Source organism: Sebastes umbrosus, chromosome 8 (genome assembly GCF_015220745.1).
Source record: "Sebastes umbrosus isolate fSebUmb1 chromosome 8, fSebUmb1.pri, whole genome shotgun sequence".
Lineage (NCBI taxonomy): Eukaryota > Metazoa > Chordata > Actinopteri > Perciformes > Sebastidae > Sebastes > Sebastes umbrosus.
The window spans coordinates 33686522-33708695 of record NC_051276.1 but is presented as its reverse complement, the minus strand read 5'-3'; the positions used below and the strand labels follow the sequence as shown (position 1 = coordinate 33708695).

Here is a 22174-nt window from a genome sequence, read left to right as displayed (position 1 = left end):
TGAACATGCTGCCTCAACTTATAGAGGAAAAAGGAAGTTTTCTAAAGTAACATGGACTTTCTTCAGAGATACAGACGACCTGAAATTCTCAGTCACATCTGTATCGTCAGTAAATCTACACCTGTCAGCACTTCCAAATGAAGTCGTAAGAAGATGTCTGGTTTGTTTGGTGTGTTTTAATAATAATGCGACACACACTCTCTGCTTCATCCTCTTATCGCTCTCTGCTGAAACACAAACCAGCATTTTATAAGCCTCTGGGATTTTCTTTGTCTTGTCTCACAGCTCAGTTTTTATTCCTTCATTCATCTGTTCTGTACATGAAAACCAAACAAACACAAACCTAAACTGCTTCCCTCGCAGGGTCAAACCAAAGTGAAACGTGCCGGCCAGTGCTGTGATGAATGCGCCGCTGCCAAGGGAAGCTGCCTGTATGAGGGCGCGGTGCGTTACCATGGAGACATGTGGAACGGCACAGGCTGCGAGTTCTGCTCCTGCAACCGGGGTCAGGTCCTCTGCCAGAGGGCCGAGTGTGGTCGTGTTGAATGCCCGCAGGTGAGTCTGAAAGAAGCAAGGTCTTTATTATAAATATCTCTCTATACATATATATATATATATATATATATATATATATATAAACCAAGGAGCAAATGTGGCCTTGTCGGTTTTATTGTTATAAACATTTCCTTGGAGGCAAAACTGCCCTATGAAAGCTGGAAAAGATTAGATTTTATTCATCCAAACCAGAGAGCTTAAAAGTTGAACCTAAACTAAACTTTTGTCTCAATGCTCTGTTATTCAGCAACACAGTGTTGGCCAATCAAATTACATTAATTACATTGGTTTACCGTTTACCTTGCAATCACTAAGGCAGAGAATAAAGTGTTTTCTGGAATGACAACAGGCCAGAGTTGTATAATCTTGCTGGCTGGTCTCATACACTGTAAAAGTAATGCACTGTAATTTATATCCCACAAAGTCAGTTTGCATGTAATCTACATAACTGTGAACCAGGAAGTATAAAGAGCGACTAAGGCTGCGTAGGGGAGCCGGACGGGGTCGATGGGCGAGTCAAAAAACACCAGACATTCATGCTGGAGACCGGTGTTCGTAGCCCGTGTGAAACCAGAAGTCAGCGTTGATTCATTTATTACGTTACACCACTTCTGTAGTTATTTTAACTCAAACCTAGCGAAGTAGTTTTGTTGCCTAAACCTAACCAAGTTGTTTCCTGTGAAGACGGAAGTATATTTTGAAAAGACTAGAGCAGAAATTGACACGTGTTGCTGGACATTTGTAGGAAAAACGCACAAAAAAAATGAGGAATAACTTCTTGTAAGATATCATACGAACGTATGAGGACGTATGAGAACGTATCATACGTATGAGGATGCATTGAATCTTGTGTTTATAGTTAGTGCTGTCAATCGATTAAAATATTTAATCGTGATAAATCACATGATTGTCAATAGTTAATCGCAAATGATCAAAATCTATTGCACATTTTTTATCTGTTCAAAATGTACCTTAAAGGGAGATTTGTTAAGTATTTAATTCTCTTATCAACATGGGAGTGGACAAATATGCTGCTTTATGCAAATGTATGTATATATTTATTATTGTAAATCAATTAACAACACAAAACAATGACAGATATTGTCCAGAAACCCTCACAGGTACTGCATTTAGCATAAAACAATATGCTCCAATCATAACATGGCAAACTGCAGCCCAACAGACAACAACAGCTGTCAGTGTGTCAGTGTGCTGACTTGACTATGACTTGCCCCAAACTGCATGTGATTATCATAAAGTGGGCATGTCTTTAAAGGGGAGACTCGTGGGTACCCATAGAACCCATTTACATTCACACATCTGGAGGTCAGAGGTCAAGGGAGCCCTTTGAAAATGGCCATTACGGTTTTTCCTCACCAAAATTTAGCATAAGTTTGGAGCGTTATTTATCTTCCTTCATGACAAGCTAGTGTGACATGGTTGGTACCAATGGATTCATTAGGTTTTGTAGTTTAGACACATGGTATCATATGAAACTAGAAAACTTAATGAATCCATTGATACCAACCATGAGAAAAATTGAGAAATATTTGTATATATAAAACTCTCGTCTCATTTATTTTACGACATAGCAAGAGCCAGTTTAGTCTTTTGGCTGCCACCAACACCTATTATCCATGTTGACGTATATAGATAATGTTTGTAGCCTACAAGAGGAAAAAGAACCTTTCCTACCCAAGTTCTCTTTACCCCCCAAAATGCAACATGTCAGCACCCAGAAATCTCATTTCCTGCTCCTCAAATGGGCCACTAAAACGTTAATGGAAGATGTCACAGTTGCTTTGTTCACAGTTTCCTACAGTCGGGGTAATTTGCCGCAGTGAAACGTACCGGCTCACAAGGTCTGATGTAACGATCTTCATTGGTATTTAGGAGCTTTGGGTGGAATGGGAGAATTGGGTGATCGTTGGGGGGGTTACAAGGTTGGCTGCTGCTTCCATCACAGATAATTCACTCCGTTAAGATGAAGTAAATTGAAAGACAAGTTGAGGCTGTAATGATGTGTGTGGAAGCTGATGGGAACCGTAGCTAAAAATAACAGGGGTTAAGTAAACTTGCACTGCAATTTCAGCACTAGAATCTGTCTGTAGACACAAAAAATACGACTTAAACTCAGCTACACTGCAACTACATCAACCTGACGTCACACTTAGGCTGGGTTGCACCAACAAGGATTCATTTTTAAACCTGATTAAATCATGTTTTAACCTTAAATCATGTTGCACCAAACTTTAAAACTAGCTTAAAATTAAGATGGCAGAAGAAAGTCAGAGTGTGTTCCAATCCACGTACTTCCAGAAGTACACTTCAATGTGGTGCACTTTGTGCACTCTGTACTGACTTGAGTAGTGCGTAAATTTCAACGGGTTAAGGTCGTCTCAAATCGAATACTCTGCGGCGCACTGACTGGAAATGATGATCGCAACATTTGACCGCGCCTCATTACCCACCAAAATATCTTCTGAAAAAAAATTAAAGCAGAGGAGAAATTAGGTTTCCAACGTCGTCGCCTACGATGTGTCCTCCTGTTGGCTGAAAATGCACCAGTATGTTTACGTATTGTATTGTTTTATTCTGTTATCTACGTATGTTTGAATAGTGGTCGTGGCTCCGCCCCTTCCGCTACGTAGCCAAGATGGCGACAGTTGAGTGTGGAAAGTGTCCAGCGTTCCATACTCAACGGTCTGACCGTTTTGAGTACAACATCCGGGTACTTTGAGTGCACTGCATTTTGCCGTACTTCCCAGTGTGAACGCACTTATGCACTCAAAGTAGTAAGTGTAAGTACAGGAGTACGCGGATTGGAACACACTCCTAGTCTTTGGACACATCGGACTGTTTTTTGCAATAGAGTCCATTATGTTTAAGGAAAAAAAACAGTCGTCCCATGTCCAAATACTAGATATAATATGATAAGAAAATGTCTGTATCTCAGAAACTACAAGGAGCACAATCAAGTATTTGGTAGCTATGAACTCATAACAAGTGTGCAGTGTCAAAAATATTTCCAATGGAAAACATTTAATAAACACAATGTTAGTATTTTTCCTTAATTTTTAAAAACCCTGACTTTGACTATTAAAAAAAATGTGATTTTTCATGTGATCTAAAAAATTCAAAGTTGTACTGTTAGATACTTGCCAAAAGTATGGTCGTACCAAATTTCAAGACTTTTGACCAATCAGAACAAATGTTGTTGAATTTTTCCTTATCATACGGAATATAGACTTTGGGCACAAATGGGTTAAACTCTATTTAGTTTTGGTTTAAACTTGTATTTACTGAACAGAGATTAGTTTTTAATTGTGTAACAGAGCTCTGCTTAATTTTAAATCTGTATTTACTCATTTTAAAACTAGTTTAGCTAAACTTTGATTAGAATTAATCTTAGATTAAATTAATCCTTCTTGGTGCACCCCAGTCTTAGAAGGCTTTCCCTGAACGCATCACATCTTTTAACTCAATACCATCCCCACGTCAAAATGATGCCTTCATGTGAAGACAAGCTGCTCAGACTTGTCCCAGTTAGGAATGTAGGACGGTGGACGTGGGAGGTTTTTTGGGACAAAACAAACAAAGCATTTGTTAAGGTTATTAGCCGGTGTTCCCATAGTTACTTTTATCCCCTAAAATGACCCACTTTGGGTTTCGGCGTCGCGTCAGACTCAACACCTCTTCCAATGTTTTCTTACGTCAAGCAGATTTAATAATAATGCTTTAATATCCCCTGCCACGGCCAAATAATCCCTCATTAATCATGCTGTACGGCGATAATTACAGCTGGTGAGTGTCATTAACCGTAAGCACTATAATTGGCGGTTGTCCAGCTCTGAATTGAGCAAGGTCACTCTGCTGAGAAGATCAGAGTCATGCAGTTTTCACCCCGTGTGTGTGTCAGTGTGCACAACGAATAAGAGGAGGTTAGGGCTTTAATGACATGTGTGGGTCAATAGGCAGAGAAAGGCACTGGGGTACAGTTAGAGTAGAGGAGGGAGGCCACCTGGGCTGAAAACATACTGTTATGGTCCTGTAAGGAGGACTTAATTGCATTAGTGGAATATTGCCTTTGTAATGTGCAGAGCTTATAACCCCAATTTATTTTTTAATTCTTATTAAAGGATTACAAGGTCTGTGGCCAGAGCAGATTGTGAAAAGCTTTTTAAAAGCCAACAAACTCAAAAATACATGGTGGACATTTTTCTGACTGTGAAAGACATTTTTCACTCCAAAGCTCCGGGGAGGTGATGAGCAGCACTGTAGTCAAAGTTTTTTAAAACTATTGGACCATTCTGCTCTTTCAAAACTGCTCAGCAAAATATCTCAACTTCAAATGATGCCTTGGAAATCAAAGCAGATTCTCACACTCCTGCATCATGGAGATACAAGATCTCCACCCAAGAGATTGCTTGCAATGCTATGTAAACATAAAGCATCGACATGTAGATTAATCAGTTTGAATCGATTGACAGCCCTACTTCCTGACTATAAAATGTACAACTTTTGGAGTAAAGCCTGGTATACTTTTACTGTGGCTCGATCAACTTCTCTTGTGTCATACAGTTTGTTATGTTATGTCTTATGTTGATCTTCCCTGTAACTTTGAATATATATTTTGATATTTTCTAGGGATCAGAGCTCATCCACCTGACAGGGAAATGCTGCCCGGAGTGTTCCTCCGTGAAACCTTCCTGTTTGTACCAGGGGAACTCCTACAAGGTACTTTTTTTATTTTACTTTGAGTGTGTTTGCAACAAAAATTGCTAAATCAGGCAAGAAAATCCAAACAGTGTGGGCGAGACAAAGACACCGCGGGGCTTCTGTAAACTCTCTATTCTCAGAAGTAAAAAGAAAGTAAGTGGCACAAAGTGCCACTGCAGAGGAGGCTGCTACACAAACAGCCAAATACATCAATATTAAGCTGGTTATAAATACATAAATACGAACGCTGCAGTGACTCAGAGTAAATGTGTGTTTTAGGACAGAGATATCAGATTACTTTGGGCTGTTAAGCCTGTAACAAGAAACTCTCCCATTATTCTGCTGTGAACTTCATTATTCATATTCCAGTCCTGGAAACACACGATGCAAAGCCTTTAATTTTTGACATTTTCAGCAAAGGAGGAATGCTGATTAAATGCTGCACGACGGTCAGCCAAGGCCGAGGCTCGCAGCAATAGATTTTTCTTTGTCTCCCCGAGGAATTCATCTTAGTAGTAAACAAAGATGGATACTGCATACTTATTCCGCACCCGCACACATCAATACATGCACTTCTCCATTCCATCGTGTTTGAAAGGCTGGCCTGAAAGGTTAAACCAGCCGGTTTGTAACTAGATTGTTACCGGTTTAACTTCCCAAGTGACACAAAAAAATCACAGAGGGGAAAGTTAATGAGCTAATAAAGTATCTTTAAGCTGATTTAGAAGCACATAAAGCAGCTTAAAAGTGGATAATACAGTTGTCTATTTCAAGACTTGATTGTCTCAGGTGGGGAAACTGTATTACATGTTGTGAATTGTTTTGGTTTAAAGTCATTAAATAATGTATAGTAATAATAATGAGTGGCAGGACCATTTTCAAAGGGGTCCCTTGACCTCTGACCTCCAGATCAGTGAATGTAAATGGGTTCTATGCGTACCCACGAGTCTCCCCTTTACAGACATGCCCACTTTATGATAATCACATGCAGTTTGGGGCAAGTCATAGTCAAGTCAGCACACTGACACACTGACAACTGTTGTTGCCTGTTGGGCTGCAGTTTGCCATGTTATGATTGGAGCATATTGTTTCATGCTAAATGCAGTACCTGTGAGGGTTTCTGGATCAATATCTGTCATTGTTTTGTGCTGTTAATTGATTTACAATAATAAATATATACATACATTTGCATAAAGCAGCAAATTTGTCCACTCCCATGTTGATAAGAGGATTAAATACTTGACAAATCTTCCTTTAAGGTACTTTTAGAGCAGATCAAAAATGTGCGATTAACTTGCGAATAAATATTTTAATCGATTGCCAGCCCTAAATCAAACATGCATATGTTTGTACGACTGTGATTTTGCATAATTCAGTTTACCTCCTAGATATTTGTTCGGAAGTAAGTTGGGCTGTATGTTTCTTTGTTTCTCCAGTTTGATAAATGAATGTGTTGAAAATGTGCCTGTACTTTCCACAGGTCACTAATGTTACGATCTGCTGATAGTATAGTATAGTATAGTATAGTATAGTATAGTATAATATAGTATAGTATAGTACAGTGTCTGGAATTGTGGTAGATAATGAGAGAAAAGTGTTTGGCTCTGTAAAGGTGTTACATAACCGTACAGGTTGCATCAGATGAGATAACAGACATCGAAGGCTGCAGGTTTTGTTCTCTGCTCAGATAACATCCTTGGATACAAGTGGTTTGTGAATGGGAGTCGTGCTATATATAAAGAGAGCTCATTATGCTCGTTAGTTTTCTACCAGTCAGAAAAGTTTTGATTCTTTGATTCAAGGCGTCCGTCCTTGCCTCTGAGCTTAGAACTGCCACCAGATTGTTTGGAACAAAAACAAAATGTTTTCGGCATTCAATCGGTTTTCTTTGTGAGTGACGTTCCGGCTGTTTGACCCTCTGTCAGTAAAAGTCTGTCTTGAAAATGTATATAAGAGTCGTGACTGTCAGGCTTCTTTTAGAAGCTGACACATACAGCTGATTTGCATTCAGCTTAGTGTCTGGTCAGCATGGCTTCCTTTGTGATTGTGATTCAGCTTCTTCCAAGTTATAATCCTCTGTTGTTTTGTGTTTTCATATATTCTGTCCATTCCCTGTAAATATATATTTGTCACAGTCGCACCTTGCGCATAATAAGAGCTTCAATCTTTGCATTCAAATTCAATTCAGTTGGGGCCAGTTGCATAAAAATAGACCTAGGCTGTGTCTGAAATCATTCACTACTCCCTACTCACTATTCAGTGTGTATGTAGAGGACAATATAGAAGACTATACAGTGAGCTCATCTGCAGAATGAAAAAACACTTTCGGACATTATTCGGGTCATTTCTCTCGTCATTGCTGTCGCACAATTAAAACGTGCCAGATCAACCATCCATAATAAATACTGGATACTGACATGTATTTTTGAGTGTGATAAATACATATGTACGCTATTTAGTTGAGATGTCTCTTAGTGAATCTAAGTTCTCCTAGGAAAGCAGTGATACAGCGTATATGTCTAGGGCTTTTATTGTGAAAGGTTAGAATTAACAGCTGTTGTGAATGTGTGGTCCATAAGCGTATTTTCCCAAATTGATAAATACAAAGTACTTTGTGGCCGTTTGTGTTAAATATATTATTTTTCTATAGATAAAGAAATAGTTAGCTTAAAGTAATGGATAAACAGTTGAAATAGTTTGCTAACTGTCCATCTAACAGATTGTTGCCATAGCAACAAAGCTCTCCCCTCAGGCTTAGCCAGTGAGAACGGTCGCTAACTTTCCAACCTCAAATCAAGTCAGTCTTAATATTTGTGCAGCAGACAGTTAGACCAGTCTAACCACACAATCTAAGACCAGTCTAAGGCCAAGACTAGTCTTAAACTAAGTTTATGCTACTGAACCCTGGTCTAATAAACTATTCCCCCTCTCTCTCTCCTCTACTTTCATCCCCTGTCTCTCTCTATCTTTCCTCTCTTCTTTCAGGACCTGGCTCGATGGACCGATAGCGGTTGCCGGGAGTGTGAATGCCGTGATGCCCAGGTGACTTGTTATCTGCACTCCTGCCCCACCTGCCCGCCGGGCACGCTGGTCGTCACCCAGGAGGGCCGATGCTGCCCCGAATGTCGCCAAGGTACGTTGCTGCAAAGGATGCTGGGTGTCAGTAGTTTGTGTTGTGTCTGGCCACTTCCATAAAATTCTTCTGCTCTATCAAATCCTGTTCCTGTTTTACGCCTCCCGCTTTGACAGCACACACATCATAAAAGATTCACTGTGTTGGTGTCTGCAGGTGACTTTGGCAGATTAAGGTCCCTCCTTCATTTTACATTGACCTGTTTTTATTGTCTACTCATTTTTGCTGATCTTATAAACCGCCTGAGGCTTTATGAATCAGCTTTAAGATCCCGCCACACACTGTTAAATCTGTAATATTAGAGTTATTTTGGGATGAAGTTGTCATTTACCTTTTAATTATCCGCACATTCTCATTTACCACAATGTCCTGAAAATGTCCTTCTCAGTCAGAGAAGTGTTTACAGGCATAAAAATACAACTAACTAGCAGAAGAGTATGTGAATGTCGTACTGCGTCTCTGCTCGCTGCCAAATCACATTGTGTTTTGTTGCACTTCAGTGTCTTTTCCACCACTGTGGGTGGAGGAGTTGGCTTCTCTGCCTTTTCTTTTAATGAGATCTCCCTGTTTGATTGTTTGTTGTTGGTACGAAACTAGGACTCAAGAATCAAGTCCTCTCTCTTTGAATCTGTGGGATTTCACACAAAATCTTCACCCCACTATTTTGGTGGAAATATCTGCATGTGATATCGTCTACCAGGATACATTTGGGTGCAAATTTGTACGTTGCAAGTAAATCAGAAACATGAACAGCTAAAAGCAAAGAGTACAGAAGCAAAGAGACGAAACTCTGGTGTTTTTTCGACAAAAGCCACTGCTGCCATTTTGGACTGAAAACTTGTATTATATTTATAATATTTATTTTATATTATATATTTTTTAATTTTTTAACACAGGCCATTTCGGTAGAATATGACAATAGAATAAAAGTAATTTTGTTTTACTTTTGTACGACACTTTTTAAGCGGATGTCTTATTGATGTCCAGTAGTCACTTTCAGTCCAAAATGGCGGAAGCGTAACTTTGCAATGGAACGAACAATTGACTTTCACTCCTTGGCAATATACGTTCTTTGCTAACAGCTTCTTCTTGTTCTTGTTCTACTTCTTCTTCTTCTTCTTCTCCTTCTTCTTCTTCTTCTTCTTCTCCTTCTTCTTCTTCTTCTTCTCCTTCTTCTTCTTCTTCTTCTTCTTCTTCTTCTCCTTCTTCTTCTTCTTCTCCTTCTTCTTCTTCTTCTTCTCAATCTCGTTCTTGTTCTTCTTGTTGTTGTTGTTGTTCTTCTTCTTCTTCTTCTTCTTCTTCTTCTTCTCCTTCTTCTTCTTCTTCTCCTTCTTCTTCTTCTTCTTCTTCTTCCTTCTCGTTCTTGTTCTTCTTGTTGTTGTTGTTGTTCTTCTTCTTCTTCTTCTTCTTCTTCTTCTTCTCCTTCTTCTCCTTCTTCTTCTCCTTCTCCTTCTCCTTCTCCTTCTTCTTCTTCTTCTCCTTCTTCTTCTTCTTCTTCTTCTTCTTCTTCTTCTTCTTCTCCTTCTCCTTCTCCTTCTCCTTCTCCCCCTTCTTCTCCTTCTCCCCCTTCTTCTTCTTCTCCTCCTTCTTCTTCTTCTTCATCTTCTTCTCCTTCTCCTCCTTCTTCTCCTCCTTCTTCAACTTGTTCTCTTTCTTCTCCTTCTCCTTCTTCTTTTTAATGGCAAATTGCAACCGGACAGCACATTACCGCCAAAATATCTGCCTGCTTTTTTGCTCACTTGATAATTGTATTAAATCTGAATAGAAATGAATGTGATTTTACATTTATGTATCTGCCGCTGTTAGCTCGCTAACTAGCTTGTAGTTTGGTGGTTCCTCCTCTTCCGCTACGTAGCCAAGATGGCGACTATTGAGTGTCCAGCGTTCCAAACTCAACGTTTTGACTGTTATGAGTACACCATCCGGGTACTCATAGTGCACTTCATTTTGCCATGCTTGTCAGTGAACACACTTACGCACTCAGAATTGTAAGTATAAGTACAGAAGAACAGACTGCACTAGTCAGGTGTGAATGGATGTGTCCTTTATGTTGTGTCTCCTTCTTGTTTTTGTCTTTTATTGTGGAGCAAGCTGCAATGTCTGCTCTAGAAATGTGCCACCGGTATATGAATACACTTTGCTTTGATTACTGCTTATGTAAATGAGAAGCTAGTTGGATAATTAAAGAAGAGAGGGCAGAGAGAGACTCCAACAGAGTGAGTTTATAGATATGCGAAGCAGCCAGGAGGACAAAATCCAACTTGTCCTTGGGGAGGAGGGCAGCGCTGGCCAAGCTGCTCTGTATGTTTCAGCATGCCGTCGCCTGAGGACAGACTGGAACAGTCACACACAGTCAATATAATCCATCCTCAGTCTATCACTGCTTTTAACTTTTGGCTTTAATTCAAACCCCTTCTTCATATTTACATTCAGTTCTACACGTTAATATCAACATCAAATTCAAACTCTAACTCTTAAAAAAAAGCAGGCGGGTTGATGCGCTTTGAATTCCTGGATCCATTTTGTTGTTTGATGGGGTATTTTTTCTCTGTATTTTTTCAAACAAAGAGGCATCATTTGAAGTTGAGATATTTCCTGTGCAGTTTTGAAAGAGCAGAATGGTACGATAGTTAAAAAACTTTCTGAACACAGTGCTGCTGCTCCGCGCCTCCCTGGGGGCCTTGAAGTTACATGAAATAAAAAATAACTTTCACTTTGTTGGCCAGTTCTCCATGGCAGAATATATCCAACTATTTAACAATTAATGAGTGCAAAAATAAGAAGCTTATGTTATGATACGGTGTAACTGTAATGGTGACCTCAGTCCCCCCTGTATGTTTTTAACCATCTTTCCCTTCAACTTGTTTCAACAGGAAAGACCACAAATTAAAAAAGTAAAGGGACTATTTGTAACTTTCAGAAATGCTTGTTAACAGCGACACCTGTGGCCGTGAAATCAACGAAAGTCAGCGTCGGGCTCGCGCTTGTGCTCGCTCTACATAAACATGAACGAGCATCGTTCAAAACAGTGAGGAGACACACGTCAGCTAAAAGCACAATATCACTCTATATTTCAGCTGCTTGGCAGTAATGTTAGCTGACCAGACGAAGGTCTCTCCATGAATCAATGCTGATACTGTGTTTGCTTCTCCTGCCTCAGCGCAGGCAGCGGGGCTCCGCAGCGAGAAACTCGTCTCCCTCCGCCCGCAGCCGGAGTGAACAGGGAGACACCGGCAACCGGTCGGTAACGAGATGGTAACGTAACTCTCTGTGGAGCCCCGTCACTTCACAAGACACGGGAAACCTCTGTTGGTCTGGAGGAGCTGCAGCAGTTATTTCTGCACAAACGTCCACTGTACATTCACTAGATATTCTCAGAGCTAAACTAACTCTCCTGCAGTGTGGAGTGAGCGCGCGTTCATGTCTAGAGGTGGAGCGAGTACGCGAGAACGCGCGCGCTGTCTGAGTGAAGGCAAGCAAGCAGAGGAGGAGAGACAGCGGCCATGCATGTGTCCCGACCCGGTACATTTATACGCTTAGAAAGTTACAAACAGTCCCTTTAAATGAAAAGACATAAAATGATGGCTTTAAGCTAATTTCTTAACCACGGAGTCACATCTCAGCACGTCTGCTTCACCTCCCCCTTTTAAAAACGGCTGATCCATCTGTCTTATTGACTGAGAATGGGCACACAGACTGTCAGCACTTATAACCAGAAACAAACGCCAGCTAATTTCTCATATATTTAAATACCCCGAGAGGCAATTAAACAGTGGTGCGACATTGTAAAGATTTATGAAGACTTATAATTAAGTTTGGCTGCATGAATGAATAATTACAGTTGGGCAAGGGAGATACTTTCTATCGCGCCACACAAATGGACTGTTTGAGACGACAATAGTTTGATGAGGTTTGGTTTGGATGAAGTTGTTCACATTTAGCTCGTGTGTGTTCTGCATCCCTCGACAGTCTTCTCGCTCTCTTAGGTGTTTCTGTTTAGACCATTTCTCTGCAGCAGCATATTAAAATGTATAAAAAGTAAAAGCGCTGTATATTCTCAGACAAATACACAGTCTAATTAGTCCAGGTAAACATCAGGGGAAACTTATAAAACCTTATTTCCTGAAGTAGCCGGCTGTTTTTGCCTCTAATGGCCTTGTGTGTGTGTGTGTGTGTGTGCGTGTGTGTGTGTGTGTGTGTTTGCTAGAAAAACTGATTCCTTCTTAAAGTTATGTTTAATTCAACAGATTAACAAAACACCACATTGGTTATTAATGATATCCACCAGCTTGTGCAGTGGCTTTGCCGTTTCATTTATTTAATTTCCATCTCATTTAGCAGCTCAGTCTCTCATGAATTTAAGTTTGCAGGTATTTTGTATTAGTGATGGCAGTTTTATGGCAGCGTGGAGCTCCAAAGCAAGATTTAGTGTGATGTGCATGTGGGGGTCAGCAAAAAGTACGGGTGTGCATGGTTAGCTCCGATACCTGTGGTTCATCTTCTTCATCTCCTAAGTCACCATTAACATTTCTAATATAATACAACCTCTTCTACATCCATGCTCTGGGGTCTATTGGACTCCATTTCGGACCCTTCACATGAAGAAGTTTGAGATTCAACACAGGATATTTCAGTAGAATAGAGATAACTTTGTTTTACTTTTGTACGGCACTTTGTAGGCGGATGTTTTACTGGCGTCTGGTAGTCGCTTTCAGTCCAAAATGGCAGAAGCGTAGCTCTGCTGCTGGGCGCTGATGTTGAAGAGAAACTAACAATTGACTTTCACTTCTTATCAATACGTTTTTTTCTCTGCTGTGTGATGATAAATCCATGGCGCTGTCCGTGGTGCTGAAGTTGCAGACTTGTATTCGTAATTGCGACCTTTTGTCAGTTACATCTGGGATCTTAATGACGGTTTCATTTGAATAACTGTCCGAGGCTAAAAGAGGTAAAATGATCCAATATTTAATGGAAAAAGCAAAGATTAGATGTTACAGCATTTTTTTTGTTCTTCTTTCCATCCCTGTTAATCATTTATTAAATGTATACCCTTTAGAAGGACGCCCACTAGACTAAACCACTTTTCTTTGAGGGCGGTGGAAAACACCTGGATGCTTTTCGATTAATCTTTTTATTTTCAATCTTTCCGTCGGTTTAAAACACATTTAAGAATCTTCTTCCTAACTCTTTGCAGAAAAGTTAATGCCATTCATTGTCTCCCTCTCTTCAGCTTCTCACTTTTCTTTGTCTCTTTTTGGTTTTCATGCCTCTTTCTATCTTTATCAGCACCCTCTCTTCTCTGCCTGTCTCTTTATGTACCACACACTGTATATACACCGATCAGCCATAACATAAGGTCAGTATGGGCACCGGTCTGCGGCTAAGCAGCCCCATACGCAACAAACTGCGATGCTCTGTGTGTTCTGACACATTTCTATCAGAACCAGCATCAACTTTTTCAGCAATTTGAGCTCCAGTAGCTCTTCTATTGGATCTGACAACACGGGCCAGCCTTCACTCCCCACGTGCATCAATGAGCCTCGGGTCTGACCCTGTCGCCGGTTCACCGGTTCTCCTTCCTTGGACCACTTTTGGTCGCTCCTGACCACTGCAGACCGGGAACATCCCACAAGAGCTGCAGTTCTGGAGACGCTCTGACCCGGTCGTCTAGCCAGCACTATTTGGCCCTTGTCAAAGTCGCTCACATCCTTACGCTGGCCCATTTTTCTGCTTCTAGCACATCAACTTCAAGGACAAAATGTTCACTTGCTGCCTAATATATATCCCCCCCACTGTCAGGTGCCATTGTAACGAGATAATCCATGTTATTCACTTTACCTGTCAGTGGTTTTAATGTTATGGCTGATCGGTGTATGTCGTAATTATAGTGTTGGAGAGAAAAACGTCAGAGCTGGAAACAGAAAGCGTCCTTTACGTTGTCTCTCTTGACATATCTGTACATTCTGTGGTAGTGTTAATGAGTGTGTGTTATAGAGGGGTTAAAGGTGCGTTTGTGAACACATGGTCTGAGTGTGTCATGTGTGTTTTTCATGCATAAAAAGAGAATATCATGTGTGAATAATTTAAACTTGTTTGTGTGATATGCACTCACATTATTCCGCACTTGCACCTGCCATCACCTCGCATCTTGTGCGTGTTAATGTACGTGTGAGTGCAGTAATGGTTTTAATACCCCCATAATGCACCATAATGTTATTATGCATGCCTTAACAAAGCGATTTAAACATGATTTATCCACTTCATTTTACATTTATGTACTGATGCAGAAGGAAACATGTGTTTTCACTTGTGTCTGCCTGGCAGTGACTTGGATTTCCCAACTGTGTTAAGTTTGCAGCTAAAAAAGGAAACGTATTCTTCTCTTTCTTCCTTTAAGCCTATTAATCACGGCTGTCTATAGGCCCAAAGGTCAGCAGCCTCTCCTCTCATTGGGCGGTTCACACCCGAGGGCCGTAACCAGGAGTCGTGCTGCGTTCAGGTCTCATGGGAAAGGCTGGAGATGTGAGCCTTGTACTTGCACATTCGGTTCATCTGGGTTTGACCCAAATGAGTCTTTTGATATTATTAATTTGTACCAGTGTACCAGTATAATCAGGGAATGTCTTTATTAAGTGTCTCTGAGTAGAGAATCGGTCCTAACGGGTTCAAATATTCTTAGTGATACATATTTGGACGTATTTTTTGATAAGGATTAAAAAGTGTTGACGTCTTGATGACAGTGAACTCATGTAAAGATGATGTTTTGACTAAAAAGTGAATATTTTGTCTGACTGAACTTCTGCAGGAATGCAATCATTCCTTCCCCACAGACTCCACAACCTAATGTATTTTGGCAGCAGGGAAAATGCAGCTTTGTAACAGCGATTATTTGTGTCTGACACAACAAACAATTCTGGCAATAATACATCAAATTCGACTCTTGCAGCGCCTCAGATAATGTGCAAATGCATTAATTTCCCCAAGACTCACAGAGTAAAATCATGGAATAACAACAATAGTACACATCTCTATTACGTTGTTAAATGATGTGATTGGAATAGCTGACTAGATAATGTCAAGCAGACGTATTTAAATATTATAATCTTTTCATTTGTATATGTATTTCTTTGGAGACAGTTTTTATTTACAGTCTACTTTGCAAACGGCATATTGGTCTCGTTGAGAGATTTAAGCTGTTTATTAGTGTTGGCATCATATTAGTTACTTGGCTGCCTACGCTTGAAGAAAGTGGAGCTACTTTCTGCATTTCAAATGTTTCTATCATCTCCAAACCACAACTATCAGATAAACCACATAGTGGTGGAAAGTAACTGAGTACATTTACTCAAGTAATGTACTTAAGTACAATAAGACTTGATTGATCTCCAGGAGGAAATTGACAAGCTAGTAGTAGTAATAGTGTTAACTAAAACTACATCCACCTTTACCAGTGATGAACACATTAATCAGGCGGTTCTCATACACTGTTCGTAGCTTTACCTACGAAAAGTAATGCACTGTAATTCGTATATATCGCACGAACCAGGAACCAGGAAGAAGGTTGATGGGTAGGTGAAAAAACACCAGACCTTCGAGACCGGTGTTCCTATTTGTATGAAACCTGTTTGTCACGTATCTTCCGTACTGAAGTAACACCACTTCTGTAGTTATTTTAACCCAAACCATGATTTTTTCCTCAACCTAACTAAGTAGTTTTGTTACCTAAATCTAACAAAGGTTTTTCCTGTGAAGACGGAGGTTTATTTTGAAAAGACTGTAAAAGGTTATCAGTGGTAACCACCGTATGGGAGCAGTGCAGTACGGCGACGATTCACTAGCCAGTGGGGCACGCTCACATGCACTAACATGCACGCACAGCCGGACCGGCTACGTAAACAAAGCACAGAGAAGCTCTGACTTCATTCTCTGCTCATGTAGACATTACTCCTCTATATCTTTACAATGCAAAGCTGCTATATTAATGCTCTGGATATCAAATTTAGCACTTTAAGTACAAGATATGAGTACTTTTTCCACCATTGAAGCTACAATACATCATTATAATTTCTACTTTGCAGCTAAAAGCGTCATGAAACAGCGACGTCACACTCTCTCCCAGGAGTAGGAAGCTTCATAAATAACTCTCAAGTCCCTCATTTTCTCAGGTTGGACTGTTTTCAGTTTAACTTTCAATGAGATGATGAGATGTTTGATGAAAACGGGCCCACAGATCCAATAATGTGTGCATCTGTAACCAGATCCAACACACACAATCCTGTCACCATTATTTCTTCAATTTTAATCAACAAAGTTTGGATGAATTGAATGGATTTGCTCGTTTATTGTCTCAAATAAAGAGTCTCATGATTAAACATTTGGCAGCAGACTGCATGGGTGAATTACTGAATGGTGCAGTGGCTTTTTAGTGGGAATTAGGGTGTGAAATTACCTTGAGTCACCAGCCAACTGCTGGTAAAAGTTGGCTGTGGATGGTAAGTTGTTGGCTTATTCTCCGCGCTACTGTGGCAGGTAGCCAGTCTCAGTTAGAGGTCAAGCTTAACAGTCACATTGGCGGGTGTTTTTTTTTCTCTTATATTTTTTTTCTAATGACATTGTGTGACAGAATAGCATCATCTCTGTCAAATATCAACACATCTGCAGTTTCACACGGCGAAAAGTTTGTCGTGTGCAGTTAATCGCGCCTGGATCCACACCTCTGGATCAGTTGTTCTCACACAACTCTGCTGTTAATCACAGCTGTAGTTTTTAATTTTGCGCTTCAGGGATTCTGGCTTGCTACGCTTGTGAGGAAATTAAAGTACAGTGTGCGAGCGTCAAGGCAGCCTTGTGTAAACAACGGCTCGTAGCAAAGCGTGTGATTGCTTAACTTGTGTGGCAAATGTGTCTTTATCCTCAGGAGGGGGAAAACACACACAATTCACTCCTCTGCTGTCAAAGCAAACAGGAAATGATCTTGTAACTATTCAGGTGGAGTTTTGTATTCAAATATCCTCATTTGTTTCCACTGCTTAACATTCAGGAAGGATTTCTTTTTATTTGCAGAAAGAGCTCAGGATGGATGAGAGACTGCCAGAATATATATGCAAGAGATTGGTACATTACCGCTAGCTGAAGCATTGGCCACAGCTGAATAGAGAGATAAACACTTGACGAACAGTCGTATTAGCCAATAAGCCCGCCACTGGGCCAGAACATACAGTGCTAAGTATCTCAATCTCCCACTTTTCCTCACTCATACCTCCTCCTTGCCACACTCATTTCTCCACACAGCTCCAGTTTTCCTCAGTTCAGAGAGCCGACGAGGGGGAAGGTGGCATGAAAAGTAAGGTCAAAAAGTGAGAATGAATGGCAGATGAAAAGAAAATGGATAGGAGAGAGAAAATGAAGCTGTTAAGGAGAAAAGCAGACAAAGAAAGAGAATAATGAGAGGTAGTAGAATGGGTGGAAAAAGAGAGATGGAGATACTTAGAACAGTATGTTCTGGCTTACTGACAGTCTTATTGGCCATTAAGGTTAAAGTCTCACCTCCATCTTTCTCATGTTCTCTTCAACTCCTCTTTTTTTCCACTTTCACCCCCTCTTTTTCCTACACGTCTTCTCCTTTTCTTTTCCCTTCCTCCATCTCTCATTAATCAGATCCCTCAGTCACATTTTTACAAGCGGCGAGCACTGTATTCTCTCAATGCATTCACATAATGAATGGAGCAATCACAGTGCAATCATGTGCAAGCAGCCATGCATATTGTTTGACGAGAGGCTGCATGCGTTCGGTTGTTCTGCCATCCAGACAGATACGACAGTTGTTGTTGCTGTCATCCCCGATTCTGTCACTTTGGATGCTGACAGGCGCTTTTTGTGAACGAGTTGTTGGAAGTTCTGAAATTGAATGTTTTAACTTTTGAGACGTTTTATTTCAGATTTTTAAAAAGCCAGTTACATTTTCAAAAGAAGCCAGAGGATATCTGAAACGTTGACGTTTCATTGTGATGTTTTTCCTTCCAACTTGTTTTGTGCAATAATTGTATTTTAAGGATGAATTTCAGCTGCTTTTCTCCATAGAAGACTAGAGGAGAACAGACTGTTTACGCCTTCACAGCTCTCCTTAATTGGAAAATATAAAAACAACTTTAAATTTAACAAACCCAGAAGAACCCAATGTTTTTAGGCAGGCTGTTCTCATACATTGTTCGTAGCTATACCTACGAAATGTAATGCACTGCGAATGCTGCGAAGGGAGGAGGTCAGGGTGGATAGGTAGGTCAAAAAATAGAGTTTCTTTATTTGTCATGAAACATCTGTACTTAAGTAACGCCACTTCCGGAGTTAATTTAAGCTAAACCATGATATTTTCCCAAACCTAACTAAGTAGTTTTGTTACCTAAACCTAACCAATGTGATCTTTTCCTAAACCTAACTAAATATTTTTTTTTGCCAATCTTAACCAAGTCGATCTTTTCCTAAACCTAACTAAGTAGTTTTGTTGCCTAATCCTAACCAAATTGATCTTTTCCTAAAACTAACTAAGTAGATTTGTTGCCTAAACCTAACTAAGTAGTTTTGTTGCCTAATCCTAACCAAGTCGATCTTTTCCTAAACCTAACTAAATATTTGTTTTGCCTAATCCTAACCAAATCGATCTTTTCCTAAACCTAACTAAGTCGTTTTGTTGCCTAAACCTAACTAAGTAGTTTTGTTGCCTAATCCTAACCAAGTCGATCTTTTCCTAAACCTAACTAAATATTTGTTTTGCCTAATCCTAACCGAATTGATCTTTTCCTAAACCTAACTATGTAGTTTTGTTGCCTAAACCGAACAAAGTAGTTTTGTTGCCTAATCCTAACTAAGTAGTTTTGTTGCCTAATCCTAACCAAATCGATCTTTTCCTAAACCTAACTAAGTCGTTTTGTTGCCTAAACCTAACTAAGTAGTTTTGTTGCCTAATCCTAACCAAGACGATCTTTTCATAAACCTAACTAAATATTTTTTTTGCCTAATCCTAACCAAATCGATCTTTTCCTAAACCTAACTAAGTTGTTTTGTTACCTAATCCTAACCAGGTTGATCTATTCCTAAACCTAACTAAGTAGTTTTTTTGTTTAATCTTACTAAGTCGATCTTTTCCTAAGCCGACATGTAACTAAGTAGTTTTGTTTCCTAATTCTAAGGAAGTTGTTTCCTGTGAAGACAGGAGTTTATTTGGAAAAGACTGTATGCATGTAATGAGCAGAAACTGACAGGTGTTGCTGGACATTCGTAGGAAAATTAGCAAAAAATTAGGAATAACTTTTTCATAATATATCATACGAACCGTTGAACACCACTGGGAAGCTACAGAATAAAACTAATGGACCCGCCCTTTAAGTACAATTTTCAGGTACTTGTGCTTTACTTGAGTGTTTGCATGGATGAGATTGACGCCGCTGTTCAGTTTGTTGTACGTGGACTTCTAGAAATAACTGTTGAAATAACATTAAGTGAAATATTGGTTACTGTCAGCAGCAGCTGTCCCCAACCGGCGACCAGAAGCAGCGTTAAGGTTTTTTCCACACGCAGTCACCAATGATTTAGGTCATGAAAAACCTGTTTTCACACGTTTACTCAGTGAATAATTACTTTTAAGTGCAGTTGGTCGACACATTAAAGAAACAAGCTTGTGCTCATAAGTTGTTGGTAAAACGCTGGACCAACTGGGAACCGGTGTGGGCCAAGAAGGCACTTAAACACCTCATCACAGAATGCACCAGTGGAGTTGTTGGCAGACAGCAGAAGGCTGCGGATGTACTCAAGAAGTCCCCGCAGAGGGAAACATTTCTACCAACGCTAACGCAGTCGGACTGTAGAACCAAATGTACTGGATGAAATTTAGAAAATTTAATTTAGTTTGAGTGTGTGTGTGTGTGTGTGTGTGTGTGTGTGTGGTTGTGCAAAGTTAAGTCTGTCTGCCTTCGCTAACTGAGTTTCAGCGCAGAGCCAAATCTGATAGATAGAATTTGCATGAATTAAATGTCAGAATGAGTGTATCATTGAGTGAGTGAGAGAGACTTCAACTCTTCTAGTGCCACCAGCAGTGTCTGTCCAGATGTATGGAATAAAATTAGCATGAAATTGAATGTGTATGTGCGCGTCTTTCTATTTGTCATGCATATATAATCTTTTCTTCCATATTTTTGCTGTAGATGCAAACATATAGTATTGAATTTCCTTAACTGAAATAAATGAAATGTGTGTTTTCCAGTCCAGTGCCATGCAGACTGCCTGTCCTGCTCGGGGACTCCTGACCATTGTGAGAGCTGCAGGGACCCAAAGGCCTTCCTCCATCTTGGCCGCTGCCTGTCCGTCTGTCCAGCTGGCTTCTACGCCGAAGGACGAGTATGTGCAGGTAGGACCGTCCTTTAAATATATACATACAAAATAGCTCCTCGAAACTTATCTCACTTTTACACTTCAGCCAATGCTCTTTGCTTATAAATTAGCATGCTGTTACAGTACACTAGTGCAGGGTTGGGCGATATTTTAACATTTTACAACCGGCCATCGTCAGCCCATCAACCGGTGATTGCTGATAGATTCAAACTCAACAGAACTTGGTTAGTCTTTCCAACAATCCCCAACTCTGGTTTGGTCAAAATAAAATCCTTATTTCACAGAATTAGATGTGAAAATATGCCGGCTCTAGATGTCATTCAATTAGCAAAATAAAATGACAAACACTGGCCAAAGAGGCTTTTAGAGGCTGTAGCGGGCTCACTTTTAGCTAGAGTGAAGATACTGGTATCATATGAAACTAAAAAAACCTGATGAATCCATCGGTACCAACCATGACATACTAGCTTGTCGTGAAGGAGGTTAAATTACGCTCTAAAATTGTGCAAAATTATAGCGAGGAAGAACTGTCATGGCCATTTTCAAAGGGGTCCCTTGACCTCTGACCTCCAGATGTGTGAATGTAAATGGGTTCTATGGGTACCCACAAGTCTCCCCTTTACAGCCATGCCCACTTTATGATAATCACATGCAGTTTGGGGCAAGTCATAGTCAAGTCAGCACACTGACACACTGACAGCTGTTGTTGCCTGTTGGGCTGCAGTTTACCATGTTATGATTGGAGCATATTTTGACCCTGTGGAAGCTCTACAGGTTTAGTGTCTCTCACCTATATACCATAGTTAGCAGACTGTACTTTCTGATGGATGTAAAGAAAGAAAAGTTAGCATTTTTATGGAATAGAAAGTTTCAACAACACATAAAAATCCATGTTCATTTTTAACTTTATGTTAGCACAAAACCTTCAAGAGGAGGTATTTGTCAAAGTGCAGCAGCATGCATTGAAAGTTAGGACTGCAACAGTGTCTGTGTGTAAGTGTGTGCACCTGCGTCTGTTTTGCGTTTATGTGCATGTTTTCCTCCTCATCCTTTATTCATGTGTGGGTGTTTGAGCCCGTTTCGGTCACGTTGTCCCCGACCGGGAACCAGCCGCGGCACCTTGACCGAGCGTTGACCCGCGACAGCCGTGACCTTCTTAGCATTTTACTGCGTTGAATTCCCACCGTCCCATTGACTCGTTCTCCTGGTGAACCAGACATTTACTGCCCACAGCTATTCATGAAGCTGTAAACAGCAAACGCCCCGCCGCCGTAAAGCTATCAGGCACAGATAAAGGTATTAACTTTGAAGCCTAGCTAGCTAATGCTAGCAGCTGAATCCTTGACAGCGTCTCCGCACTTGTGCTTCAGAGAGATAAAGAGG

The 22174-nt window shown here is 40.3% G+C and overlaps 1 protein-coding gene across 3 annotated transcripts in view; it reads left to right on the top strand.

Annotated features, from left to right (window-relative positions):
* The window catches only part of fras1 (Fraser extracellular matrix complex subunit 1), a 314451-nt gene that overhangs the window by 114148 nt on the left and 178129 nt on the right, over positions 1-22174 (top strand). For all 3 annotated transcript variants that reach the window (XM_037777425.1, XM_037777424.1, XM_037777423.1), the window contains exons 9-12: positions 364-555; positions 5203-5292; positions 8260-8407; positions 20664-20807. In XM_037777425.1, coding sequence (XP_037633353.1) covers positions 364-555; positions 5203-5292; positions 8260-8407; positions 20664-20807 — 574 coding nt within the window. The remainder of the gene's footprint in view (positions 1-363; positions 556-5202; positions 5293-8259; positions 8408-20663; positions 20808-22174) is intronic.